This window comes from Aquarana catesbeiana, linkage group LG04 (assembly GCF_042186555.1).
Source record: "Aquarana catesbeiana isolate 2022-GZ linkage group LG04, ASM4218655v1, whole genome shotgun sequence".
In the NCBI taxonomy this organism is placed as follows: Eukaryota; Metazoa; Chordata; class Amphibia; order Anura; family Ranidae; genus Aquarana; species Aquarana catesbeiana.
In genome coordinates this window covers 482,203,656-482,217,988 of record NC_133327.1, presented here as the reverse complement: position 1 = coordinate 482,217,988, position 14,333 = coordinate 482,203,656, and the positions used below count along the sequence as shown (strand labels likewise).

At 47.3% G+C, this 14,333-nt stretch overlaps 1 protein-coding gene across 1 annotated transcript in view; it reads left to right on the top strand.

The window, feature by feature from the left end:
- The window catches only part of RMDN2 (regulator of microtubule dynamics 2), a 1,282,724-nt gene that overhangs the window by 471,754 nt on the left and 796,637 nt on the right, over positions 1-14,333 (top strand). The window contains exon 4 of the mRNA XM_073627634.1: positions 12,535-12,595. Coding sequence (XP_073483735.1) covers positions 12,535-12,595 — 61 coding nt within the window. The remainder of the gene's footprint in view (positions 1-12,534; positions 12,596-14,333) is intronic.

The following is a 14,333-nucleotide window of genomic DNA, read 5'->3' as shown; positions in this document are numbered from 1 at the left end:
TTGGAATATAGACGCAATGTCACTTTTTTTTGTATCGCCTGTCCTAGTTTTTATTTTTTCAACATAGTTAGAGCTTTTCTTTTTTCTCGGGGCCCTTGCCAAAAATGTACCCGGTTTATTGCCACCTATGTATCTTTCTTTTTTCACGAGGTTGTATATCTTGCGATTTTCTTGTTCCACTAGGTGCCGCATTGCTTCTCTTTTTCTATATAATCTTACCAGAACCTCCCCATCACCCGTTTTCTTATGTTTTTGTTCTAAATCATATATTTCTTTAAACAGGGCTAGCTTATCTTTCTCATTTCTTTTTTTTTTCTCAGATCCCACCATCATGAAGATGCCTCTTATGTACGCTTTATGCGCTTCCCAGACTGTGGCCACTGTTGTCTCACCTGGCATGTTTATTTTAAAGTACCATTCTAACTCTTCTTTGATTCGCTTATCGATCTCTTTATCCTGGAGAAGGTCCTCATTTAATCTCCAGCTATTGCCCTGTTTTTGACGCTCCCCTATTTTCAGATGTAAACTCACAGGCGCATGGTCTGAGAAGGTCATTGTTCCAATATTTGTTCCCACAACTTCCTCCAGTAACCAATGCTCCACTAAGAAGAAGTCCAGTCTGGAGTACGTCGCATGCACGGGGGAGTAGAATGTGTAGTCTCTTACGTTGTTATGTTGCATCCTCCACACATCTACCAATTGATACTGATGCAGCTCCTTTTTTAATTTATTCATCCATACTCCTCCAGTCCCTCGTGCCTGGGACATACTATCTTTCCCTGGTTCCAAGCAGAGATTAAAGTCTCCTGCCATTATGGACCCCCCCTTTTTGAATTCCTCGAACTTCGCTAGAACTCCCATTAGATACTGTCACGGACCTGGCCGGGACGGAGGCTGTTGGAGAGGACTGTATGCAAGCCTGTTGCCCACCGATTATGGGCCCTAGCATTTGGGGGAATGGTGCTCTCTGTGAGCTGTATGCCTGGGGACCCTGGGGTTGATGTTACTATGGATTCAGCTCCATGTCCCCCCAAAACACACAGACTCTGGAACCCTTTATATGCCATATTAGAATGGTGACTGATTTATACCATTGGGACTCGTACTGTTAAATGCTAATGTCATCAATTCTGCTATAATGTGTTTAGTGTGGCTCTAAGAGTCTTTTCACCCATTGTTGTTTATGTTAATTGAGAGAGCTGATCACATTAGCCACCAGCACTGGCTAATAGACGAATGGTCTAGGCTGAGGAGGGGGGAGATTGTTGTTTGTATTGTTAATTGTATTAATGTGTGAAGCTCGGTGCCTACAAGTCTGTCATCTGGTCTGGGTACATTTTGTAGTAAATTAGCTCATGTTAATTAGGTTAGCTTCCAGTCATCCCTGCTGTATAAAGGTCTGTGAAATCTCAAAATAAAAGGCAGTTCTGATGTACTCCAAGACTGGTGTTGTCTAGTTCTTGGGGTTTCTATAGCCAGATCCATTGGACTCGTGTTCCAGAACTTAGGAAGCGGTATACAGACGGAAGCACTCAAGTGGAGTGTGGGGCGTTCCGTGACATTGGTGGCAAGCAGCGGGAAAGCTTCCTGAAGTCTGAAGTCTGGGACATCCAAACCTCCAACTGGATCCAAGATCAGCATAGCAGACCTCAGTCACCTCAGCGGAGATATGGACCTGGCATCAGAATTCCCGGGGCTGCTGCGGATCATCCTTTCAACGTACACCAGGACTGTGTCTGAGGATGAATACCTGGAGCTCAGGCAGCTGATTCGGGTGGAGCTCTGGATGGCAGCCCTCCGTCTTGCTGGTATAAAACAAGGCAAGTGCTTTCCAACCCAAGAGCAATGGGCCAGTGACCAACGGGCATTGCGGATGGCATTCCTGGGAGAGCAGCCCCAGGAGCAATGGGTGACTGAGTTGGACAGGTTGGTTCAGCAGGAGATAGAGCTGGACAATCGATATCGGGCTCTGCAATGGCACGCAGAGGAGGGATATTTAAGGGAGACAACAGAATGCTCTCCGGAGGGATATGACTTTGGCGGCCCTGGATTGCTGTGGGAGAACCTTACAGATCTTTTTATGTTTGGCGATGAAGGGGAACCTGACCTTGAGGACATGAGAGACTATAGAGAGTCTATGCTCGGTCTTACAGGGGTCTCAGAGCTCAAACCTGATCTGGACCATTTGCTAAAGAAGGAACAGCATCTGGAAAGGGCATACAGGAAACTGCTAGAACAAGTTCAGCAGCATGCCAGAGAATCGGCAGTGGAAAATCCGGAGATTGCCGTCCCCAAACCTGAAGTGCTGACAACAGGGCAGAGCTCTGCTAACCTCTGTCCAGAAATGATAACATCTTCTGGGTTCCATGGACAGGAGATGGTGAACCCCTATTCCCCGACATCAGTTGCAGAGACATGGGATTTGATAGACTTTTCTGCTGAGGAAGAACAACCTGATGAGCCTCCAGCAGAAGAGCTGCTATCAGGGCCAAAGTTCACTGTGTTCTGCCCAGCACCAACAGTGGCTTCGGCCTTCCTGAGAGAAGAGGTAGTCGGCCTTTCTCCCACAACACTGACAGGGACATGTGATTTTCTGCCAGCAGCATCTATGGAGTTAAAACAAACTTCTCCAGCTGAAGATCTGGTAACTGAACAGAGGGTCCAAGACCTCTGTCCCACACTTTTACCACTTCCAGAGACTGGGGATTTAATAGACATTTCTGTAGAGGAGGAACCACCTAGCAAACCCCCAGCAGAAGTGCTGGCAACCGGACAGAGGGTCCAAGACCTCTGCCCCACATCTGCAGCAATTGTGGAGGCTCAGGGTGAGAAGATGGCAATCACTTCCCAGCAGCAGATACAGGGGGAGAAGGGAGAGGAGGTGTGTGTTGTTCCTCCCCAACAGTTGGCCAGGGTGGAGGAAGTGGGCTTTCCTCCCCAGCAAAGATCCGTGTACCTGGGAGACAGTACCATCGACATGTCGTCCCAGCAGCCAGATGAGGGAATGGAAAAGGAAGCAGCCGGCTCACCTCCCCAATGGCAGCTACACAGTTTGGGAGGGGAGGAAGCCAGCTGCCTGCCCCAACAGTTAGCTGGAGCAGAGGATGCGGAGTCCCCAGCAGAAGTGCTGGCAACAGGGCAGAGTGCTACCAACCTCTGCCCAGCACCAGCAACAACTACAGAGTTCCAGGGAGGCGGGGCAGTCGGCCTCCCTCTCCAACAGTTAGCCGGAACAGATGGTGTGGAGTTTCCAGCAGAAGGGCTGGCAACAGGGCCGAGGACTGCTGGACTCTGCCCTCAACTAACAGAGGATGGATTTCCTGTGAAGGTGGATGGGACTTCAGTCTCCACCTGTATACCCCAGGGATGCTGGGCAGTGGGCCATCCCCAACAGCATGACAGAGAGGTTGGCTGGGTGAGTGATACTCTGTTTGGAATAATTTATTTGGGGTACGGTGTGGGTACAGGCAGTAGAGGACTGGAGCTGTTTACTAACTTCGGAGTCAACCCGTCTGGGGTCTCCTCCTGTGTTAGTCTCCTGCCGAAAGGGGAGAAATGTCACGGACCTGGCCGGGACGGAGGCTGTTGGAGAGGACTGTATGCAAGCCTATTGCCCACCGATTATGGGCCCTAGCATTTGGGGGAATGGTGCTCTCTGTGAGCTGTATGCCTGGGGACCCTGGGGTTGATGTTACTATGGATTCAGCTCCATGTCCCCCCAAAACACACAGACTCTGGAACCCTTTATATGCCATATTAGAATGGTGACTGATTTATACCATTGGGACTCGTACTGTTAAATGCTAATGTCATCAATTCTGCTATAATGTGTTTAGTGTGGCTCTAAGAGTCTTTTCACCCATTGTTGTTTATGTTAATTGAGAGAGCTGATCACATTAGCCACCAGCACTGGCTAATAGACGAATGGTCTAGGCTGAGGAGGGGGGAGATTGTTGTTTGTATTGTTAATTGTATTAATGTGTGAAGCTCGGTGCCTACAAGTCTGTCATCTGGTCTGGGTACATTTTGTAGTAAATTAGCTCATGTTAATTAGGTTAGCTTCCAGTCATCCCTGCTGTATAAAGGTCTGTGAAATCTCAAAATAAAAGGCAGTTCTGATGTACTCCAAGACTGGTGTTGTCTAGTTCTTGGGGTTTCTATAGCCAGATCCATTGGACTCGTGTTCCAGAACTTAGGAAGCGGTATACAGACGGAAGCACTCAAGTGGAGTGTGGGGCGTTCCGTGACAGATACCTATACATTTTTTGACTCTTACCAAGAAAAAAATGAGTCTTCTGTAACAAGACCACATCTGCTTTCAAAAATTTCAGTTCGCCCATTATATTAGCACATTTTATAGGGGAGTTCAGTCCTCTTACGTTATATGAAATTAAATTTAATCTAGCCATCTTTTCTTACCATAATGGAGACTGTTCCTAGCCGACCAGAGGAGTAGGAGTCGATATGGTGATTCCCCAACACTGCCCCACCTCCCCATCCCCCTCACACCACACACCCATCCCCCTCCCCCCTCCACATCCCCCCTCCCCCTCCCCCACTCTCACCCTCCCCTTTGGGGAAGAAGGGTCTCCCCGTGACCCAACTAACCGGGGCCCCACTTACTCCTCCCGGCCCTACGGTTAGTCCCCTGGTGGTTGAACTTGGCACAGCCACCATCGGAGCTAGTACTCCCCCCAGAATTTTAAGGGGGTTTCTCGGCCCATTCCCCTCCCCCACCCTCCCCTCACCCCCCACCCACCAAGTTCCCCCTTCCTATGAGCCTTTTCAGACCCAGTTTATGCTCCCAAGCCAATTTTCCGAGGCCGTTGAACTTTTACTTTTTCTTCCCATCTAGTCTTTTTGTTTTATAGACAGGTTGCCAAGCTTGCGATACTTCTGAGCTCTCTGTGTTTTCAGATTTTACCCACCAACCCGGTATTTCTATTAGTGGTACACTAAGGAGATTGCAAAATTTTAACGTATCTTCCAGAAATCTTAACACTGTGGACCGCCCTTCTTTGCATCCTATTAAGGAGGCTGGGAATCCCCAAAAATATTGGACGTTGTGTGCTTTGAGCTGGGCAAGCAGGGGTTTCAGGATTTTTCTCCTGGCCAAGGTCTCCGCTGACAGGTCTGGGAAGATCTGCAGGGTTGTCTCTCCGTATTTTGCTAATTGGTTGTTTTTTAGTCCCATCCTGATCTGTTCTTTGTCTTGAAAGTTGTGGAATCATGCAATGACATCTCTTGGGGCGTCGTTAGCAACTTTGGCGGGTTTTCTGATTTGATGTATTCTTTCAAACTTAATTTTATTGATCTCGCTTGATGACTTTATCATATGCCCAAAGATTTTGTCCATCTTTCCCTGCAGATCCTCTTCTTCTTCTTGTGACTCCGGGAGGCCTCTAATCCTGAGGTTCTTCCTTCTATTCCTATTCTCCTGATCTTCCATTTTATATAAAATCCTCCTCTGATCTTTCTGCGCTTCATTTAGTTGTACCTTGAGTTTTTTTATCTCCTCCCCCTGCTCGTCCAGCCTATCCTCCGTTTCTTCCACCCTTTTAACTATATGATTCATGTCTTCATGAAGTGTTGCTATTTCTCCTTTTATAAATGTTTCCAATCTTGCAAACATTTCAGCCATTTCGCTCTTGGTTGGTAACTGTTTTTTTCATTTGGGTTCCAGACTGGCTTCTTCTTCTGAGGCCATTGGCCCCTCACACCCTCTTGAACTGATCACAGCTTCTTCTAACTGTCTTCTTGCTCCAGTCTTTAGACTACCTTCTGGTATTTTATTTTTACCATCACATGTTTGCCCGGGCTTTCTTTACTCCCTTCTTGAACCATATATTTTTTAATAGTACCTGGGCTTGCACTCAGTCTGGGTGGGTTGGGGGTATTCGCTGCGGCCCCTTTCACTGATTTACCTCTCATTTCACATTATAACAGGCGTTTAATTCACTCTCTTTGGTATGGCGGTTACTGGTCTAGTCTCCAGTTCCCAACCCAGACACTACACCCCCTAACCACTCCTCTTTCTTTTCACCCAAACTCCTCTTGAGAGGATCCAGGCCGATCAACCTCCCCAGGCCCAGGCAAATCCTCTCCCAATAACCACCGCCTCTAGTTACAACTGCTCACTAATGAGGACCCAGGTAGATATGAGTCTCACTCCCCTCAGGCATACATGTGACCCTGCATTTTCAGGTAGATCGGTTCTTTGTATTGCTATTAAAATACCCTTGGCCTTTTTTCTCCTTTTTGTTTATGCCCGGATTTCTCAACACATATTTAATATTCTCGCCTTTTCGTGGCAGGGGTGCCTGGATGTGTCTATAAGACCGTCCTGAAGTTAACTTTGCTCTCCCTTTAACTGCATATAATATTCAGGCAGGGCTAAAAAACAGTGTCCTTCTTTACATTTAAGGCAAGCTTCTTATGTCCTAGTCTCACAAATTATAGACACCAGTATTGTTCAGTCAAGAGTTTGTCTCATCGTATACCTTTATGTATAGTCCTTAGCCCTCTATATTATAAACATTGCCGTTATTACTTGCGTTTAATCGTGGATCTGATTCTCGTCTCCAGCGGGCTTTCTCTCTCTCTTCCATCGGCAGCTGTGGGCTCCATGTCTCCAGGGCTGTGTCTCATCAGTTTAGTCGCTGATTCCGCCCGGCTCTCACCCTTCTCCGGATGCACAGAGAGGCAGGTGCACGTCCAGAGCTGTATGAGCCGGCGATCCTCCGCCCGCCCTGGCTGCGGTCCCTCCCACCGTAGTGGTCCATCTGTTACCATGCCCAGCCAGGCACACGCTTGTCACTTGCTCAGAGACATGAAAGAAGTCCTTGCACTTTTTTTTAATGTTTTATTGAGGGGGATTAAACTTGGATAGGGATAGGAAAACTTATGAGATACCCAGGTAACTGAAAGTCAATATTTGGGATCAATCTATATACACCTCGGTAAAAAGAGAGGATAGGAGAGAGACACTGCTCCATCTGGAGTAATGGGATTTTTAACCACTTGCTTACTGGACACTTAAACCCCCCTCCTGTCCAAACCAATTTTCAGCTTTTAGCGCTGTCAAACTTGGAATTACAATTGTGCAGTCATGCAACACTGTACCCAAATGAAATTTTTATCATTTTTTTCCCACAAATAGAGCTTTCTTTTGATGGTATTTGATCACCTCTGCGGTTTTTAGTTTTTGTTAAAAAAATTGAAAAATACAGAATTAAAAAAAAAAAATTATATTTTTTTAATATTTTGTTATAAAATTTTGCAAACAGGTAATTTTTCTCCTACATTGATGTACGCTGATGAGGCGGCACTGATGGGCACCGATAGGTGGCAGTGATGGGCACTGATGGGTGGCGGTGATGGGCACTGATGGGTGGCAGTGATGGGCACTGATTGGGCACTGATTGATGGCAGTACGGCTAGGTGGCACTGATTTGCCAATAGCACACTATCCCCTGATAATTTACGCGATCTGATACATCCACTGTCCAACCCTGGTGGATCTGACTTCCACCAGGTACTTACTCTAGGAGGTTATTTGATGACGGCCTGACCTCTGCACACTACGATGCCACAACCATCCAAAAAAGTAAATAAGCATCTAAAATTTCAAGTTAGGTAAGCATGTGCATTTATGCTATGTATTATGTGATCATCGTATGAAAAAATCTTTTAATACATTATGATTAACTGATATTATATTAATGATTTGTTCTATGTAATCTAGATGAAAATATAGATGCATGCGGTGCCTATGAAGAAGCAGGAATCTGAGAAACATGTTGGCCCCTCTGCATATCCAAGCATCTTGTATCAAGTACCATTCATGGTCTATATGTCATGATGACTATGTGATTTTTATCTACTGTTATGTTATAAATAAATTTACTATTTCTTAAACAAAACTTTTTTGTTTGTGTGCTTATCTTGGTAACAGACGTATATATCCTCATTAACCACTTGAGTTCGGCTACAGCACGGACCTCAATTTCCAGGAGGCCATCATGGGACGTCCTCCCCTGCAGGGAGCGTGGTGTGCTCACTGTGATCACCGAGTCACGGAGACTCGGATGATCACAGATCCGAGTAAGGGGCCGGTCCCGGCCCCTTACCATGTGATCAGCTGTCAGCCAATGACAGCTGATCACATGATGTAAACAAAACCTCGGTGATCGGTTTTGTTTTCTCCTCACGCTGACAGCGTGAGGAGGAAAAAAAAGCCGATCACCGGCTTATGTCAAAGGGACATCAGTCCCGAAGAGGAAGGAGGCACATACGCCTCATCTGTGCCAACAAGTGCTATCTGTCATTGCCACCTGCCAGTGCCCACAGTGCCCACAAGTGCCACCTATCAATGCCCACAAGTGCCACCTATCAATGTCCACCAGTGGATTTATAGATTTAAAATGGTGTCCTCTGCTGCAGATCAGGCAACCAGATCAGTACTGGGAATACATGACCACCCTCTGCCATCTTCTGCCTCATGATGTCTGCTAACAGGGAACGCTGGGTCTCCTCTAGAGCGTGGCACCACCCCGCTGTTTCCAGACAGGCTGGCGTCTATGAAACTGATAGGCAGGCCCCTCTCCTGGCATGCTGCTGTAACCATAGTTGCCAACATTGAAAAAAAAATATGTGGGACACTTTTTTGGCTGTAGGCGGGGCCGTACAATAATTAGGGGCGGGGCATTCACTTGTAGGCGTGGCTTAGCAAAAAATCATAAGTGCGATGAAAAATGGGCGTGGCTTACGTGAAAAGTGGGCGTAGCTTACGTGAAAGTGGACGTGGCTTATATGGGCGTGGCTCAAGAGGGAGTGGTTAGAGTCTGAGATGAATGAGGGATGGAGAGGGAAAGGGGGAGAAGGAAAGGGGGAGAGGGAAATGACGGGACAGCAGTCCCAGATCCTACACAATAGAAATATGTGTATTCTAGAAAGTTTAACAATCAGCAGATAAAGATACTCCAAACGCCTGGTGTTAACGCTTCAATCATCCCGGCACCATGGTTGTTATGGTGTCAGGATGATTGAAGCGCATTATTTCTATTATTACATTGTAATATAAAATTAAATCATTCAACTCACCATAATGCCGAATCAGTGGGATCCCTGAGCGTGTCACTAGCCACGTCGCCTGCCACCAGCAGAGTCTGTCCTTGCATCAGGTGCCCCCGGCAGAGTCTGTCCTTGCATCAGGTGCCCCCGGCAGAGTCTGTCCTTGCATCAGGTGCCCCCGGCAGAGTCTGTCCTTGCATCAGGTGCCCCCGGCAGAGTCTGTCCTTGCATCAGGTGCCCCCGGCAGAGTCTGTCCTTGCATCAGGTGCCACCGGCAGAGTCTGTCCTTGCATCAGGTGCCACCAGCAGAGTCTGTCCTTGCATCAGGTGCCACCAGCAGAGTCTGACCTTGCATCAGGTGCCCCAGCCAGAGTCTGTCCTTGCATCAGGTGCCCCCGCCAGAGTCTGTCCTTGCATCAGGTGCCCCCGCCAGAGTCTGTACAGATCCCCTCAGTGCAGACCCCCTCCATCAGTGCAGACCCCCTCCATCAGTGCAGATCCCCTCCATCAGTGCAGACCCCCTCCATCAGTGCAGACCCCCCTCAGTGCAGCCCCCCTCTATTATTGCAGCCCCCCCTCTATTAGTGCAGACCCCCCTCAGTGCAGCCCCCCCTCTATTAGTGCAGCCCCCATCTACTAGTGCAGCCCCCCTCTATTAGTGTAGCCACCCCTCTATTAGTGCAGCCCCCCCTCAATTAGTGCAGCCCCCCTCAATTAGTGCAGCCCCCCTCTATTAGTGCAGCCTCCCTCAGTGCAGCCCCCCCTCAGTGCAGCCCCCCTCAGTTAGTGCAGCCCCCCTCAGTGCAGCCCCCCTCAGTTAGTGCAGCCCCCCTGTTAGTGCAGCCCCCCTCAATGCAGCCCGGCCCCCGCTCACTGCAGGAGCGGCCGGTGTTCTGCCGAGAAAGTTCCACTCAGCAATGGAGGACCCCCTGTACTGCGCAGGCGCAGCACTTGCGCAGTACGGGGCTGGGGAGCTTTCAGCAAGACATGGCGATGATGCCGTGTCTTCTGCTCACTTCAGTGGAGAGGGGAGGGGCCGTGCAGCTAAAGAAGGCGCTTCATTGGCTGCAGGGATTGAGCCCCCTTCCCCTCTCCACTCAACACTAGAGGAAGATAGTCCATTTTGCTGGAGCCCGCTGCTCCAAAAAAACAAAAAAAACAACATTCCCGATTTTCCTTATTGAAAATCCCGATTCGGGACACTCTCCAATCGGGATGAGGGTCCCAAAATCGGGATTGTCCCGGGAAAATCGGGACTGTTGGCAATTATGCTGTAACCCCTTGTTAGACGAACTGAAGTTTGCAGGCATGCTGAAACTAGCAGGACTTGTCCAGGCATGTCGCTCGACACCGACTGTGCCCAAGCAAATGAGACCAGATGACTGCTGACTTTTTTGGTGGTTGCCGGTAGCAACAATAAAGTTTGTAGCCCATGCCTCACCGAAGGTAACACTTCTAGTACAGTCCCGCTCGCAGGCTGACCCCGATCACCCCAGGCAACAGTAGACACTTCCAGGCACACTTTACTGTTTGAAGCAGGTGTTTGAAGCATAAGTTCAGGATGTCCAGCATTAGCAGATTGCTGGACATATTTTTAATCCATCTCGAGATGTCCAGCATTAGCAGATTACTGGACATATTTGTAATCCATGGTGCATTCGCCCGCCGTGGTTGCCACGGGTGACAGCACATGGTAGAAAGTCACTGAATTGCAGAAATAAACACAAGTGTCCATCCCAGCTGCAGTTGGGCAACTGGGTAAGCAGGGCAACAAAAACTTGCCAAGCAGCTCCCACTGGTTGCTATGGGCAATAGCACTTGATGCTGTAGTACTGAATGCAGGCGGAGCACATAAATCCTTCCCCTGAGTTCAATTCCTCAATTGGTGGAACAAGTGCAGTTCCCCAGCTTGTTCAACTTTGGTTGCTATGGCATTGGTTGGCAGGTTACCTGTGAACATACATCCCGGACGAGCCCCCAAATGTAGCAATACCCCTGTAGGAGCTGTCTGTCACCCTGCCCAGCCAGGGACACACTTGTAACTTGCTCAGAGACATGAAAGCAGTCCTTGCACTTGTTTTTTATGTTTTATTAAGGGGGATTAAACTTGGATAGGGATGTGAAAACATGAGATTTCCAGGTACTCAAAAGTCAATATTTGGGATCAAACTTTATACACCTTGGTATATATTATCTCCTCTTCTCCTCCTGCACTTCCTTGCTTGCAGAGTATCATTCCTCACTCCTCCAGCAAATGGAGGAGTGGGGCTGCCCTTTGCAGGCAGGGACCGAGGGCCCCTATGGTGTAGCAAAAATAGGAAAGTCCCAATGCTAGCTGTCTCTGTGGCTACTGCTCCCAGTACCACCTCTTCAGGCACTGCCAGCCCTCCCGGCTGCAGCAGCCCTTTTCCTCTGCCCATGCCACCACAATCCTTCAGACTGGCTCTGCACCCATCCCAGACTGCTGCATATCAGTCCTCTCAGGTGTGCCTCCCATTTCTCCTGACTGTGTGAACACTCACCAGCCCTCTTAGCTGCCTCTCTGGAACTCCTGGAGACTTGCCCGGCAGTGTTCTCCCGCTCTCCTCTCTTGCTCCTCCTGTGCCTCCTGGCTAGGACACCTCTGTGGGTTGAAAGAGGGTCCCACCCGCACCCGAGCCCAGGCCCAAGGTCACCCCCTAGACTGGGGAGCTCCCTCAAAGGCCCGACAGCCTAACACTCCATCTCCATCTTCCACCCGATCAACTCCTCCCCAGCTGGGCTGACCCTGGGTATTTAAGGAGGCCTGCCCCCTGCCCATCCAGATTGGTAGGGCTCCTCAGAACCCCCAGGCAGCTCCACCTTCCCTCTCCACCTCTCTTTCCAGAAAACACTAGAACATTCTGGAAAGAAGTGGGAGGTCCTGGTGAAGCTACCTGTGAGTCACCCAGCACTACCTTGAGCCACTCCCAGCCCAGATCAAAACACAGCCAGGCTTGGCTGCCAGCCAAGGCTGGAAATTTACCTGTCCTCACAAAATCTACTACTCTTCTAGCACACTAGAGGGTGCTACACGTAATAATATATCAAGCTTGTTTATGACTAAACGGGTGTCTATTTCATGGTAGTAATCCACAGCCAGGAAAAAAGGTATATTCCACTTGTGTGCTTAAAGGTGTCCACAGTGATTTTATTCAGCCAGGTGTGCCAGAGGGGGTGTTCTTGGATTTAAGAACCCAAAATTACCAACCAGCTTTTTCAGGGTTGGCGCTTCACATGTCACATGTTCCAAGAGGCAGGATGGAGGGTGGGCCAAAGCCTGTTTGAAAAAAACAAAGGAAAGGACAGATATCTCTATAGCAGGGTGGGGGAGGGGTGGAGAGGAGGACATTTCATTTTAAGAGGTTAATATCAAACCCCAAGTCTGCATTTTAAGCAAGAATGACAAAGCTTTAAATTTAAACATAATTTAAATTTTCACAGGAAAGAATGCTGCTGGGAAAGCAATCCAAATAGACAACTCTAGTGCTGCTGGTCACAGATGGTAAGTAAATGATTGAGTACAGTGCATAATTTTTGCAATTGATATTGTGGCATAACTGAATGAGCTGCCAGTGGTTATGATGTCAGTGTAGACAAGCAGCAATATACAGTTAGTAAATGCCTGAAAAATGTTTCATATGATATTATTTTGTTTTTAACTGCATGTTATATGTTATATGTATTTTTCATATACAGCAGTGCAGCACTAAAGATGAGTATCAGGTAAAAAATTGACATAGAAATCACAAACGTAAGTTTCCATAAAATACATAGAGGGAATAGAATCACTCCATAAACATACAATGTCCTTAAAATAGGTATCAGCTGGGTAAGAAAGTCAACAAAACAAATATATTAAATCCCTCTCTGTGTTCCGTGCAATAGACACAACAGTTGAAGGGAAGCAATTGGTGAAAGGAAGATCCTTCTGCACCCAATGTGAGTCACACACGCTGCTTACCAGATATAAATGACCACTGAGTTACAGAAGGTCTCCCTCAAACCATACAGGCTGTATCCACTTTCACCGTTCCAGCGGGACTCAGAGATCAAAGCAAAAATATGCTTCTATAGTGTAATATGATAACATCAATTTAATAATAAAACAAAGTATTGCACTTACAGGAATCCAGATAAAAAGGGCATGTATGCATGCATGCATGGTATAATCCTCGTGTGTTATGCAGCGTCCCTATAGGCTTCTTTCCAGGCTCGCTTGTATACTGACCAAACAGGGATAGATCACGTGATGACATCACCATCGTAGGCCCAATCCTACGCATTTCATCACAAAGTACATTTTCTGGGGATGGCGGGAACCAATGTATTTTTAAATACTTATCATACAGATGTTAGGCTAGGTTCACACCTATGAGTTTTTTGGTGCATTTTCAGATTTTCAGAAAAGCACTACTGTCCATTTAACATCATTTTCTATGAGTCACATTCACATCTGTGCTTTTTCAATCGGTGCGTTTTTTGGAAAGGGTTAGTGACTTTTTTTTACCTGCAGCAGGTTGTGTTTATGGTTCCGTAGACTTCATTGGAAACACAGCAGAAACACATCAAAATGAAGTGCTAGCACTTTTGATGCATTTCTGCTGTGTTTTTGCTGGTTTCTTCTGCATGACATCTCCCAAAAACGCATAAAAATGCATTAAAAATGCACCATAGGTGTGAACCTAGTCAAACAATAATAAATCATATCAATAAACTATTGTGTAACAACAAATAATGCACAGGGATCATCTGCTCATGTAATCGTAGGGCCCAACCATGACTGTTTATCCTTCATGTATCATCTATGGCAGGGGTATTGAAAAAAAATTTAAGGAGGTCCAGTCACTAAAAATTTCTTCCGGTCAAGGTCCGAATCTCAAGTCTGTGCCATGAAAGATTGTATGTGTCTCCGTTTCTTTTTTTTTGGTGCAAGCCACGCTCTCTGGAGCTTTTGTTACTGTTTCCTGCACACACTCTGGTAATACTCTGTAAATGTAAATTTGATGTTCCCCCTTACATCAGATGCTCCAGGCCATCTAGTGACAGAAAAGAGAAGTGCAGCAATTACAGAATTAGGGTGAAATCAATTGACCCTCCTATTAATTGGCCAAGGCAACTATCACTTGGCAAATACATTTTATAGCAACCCTGCCTAAACATCAGGGTGCTACATACTCCCCTGCCTAGGAAAACTACGTCTCAGAGTTGCAGAAAAATAATTTGAGCTCTCAAGCCTGAGA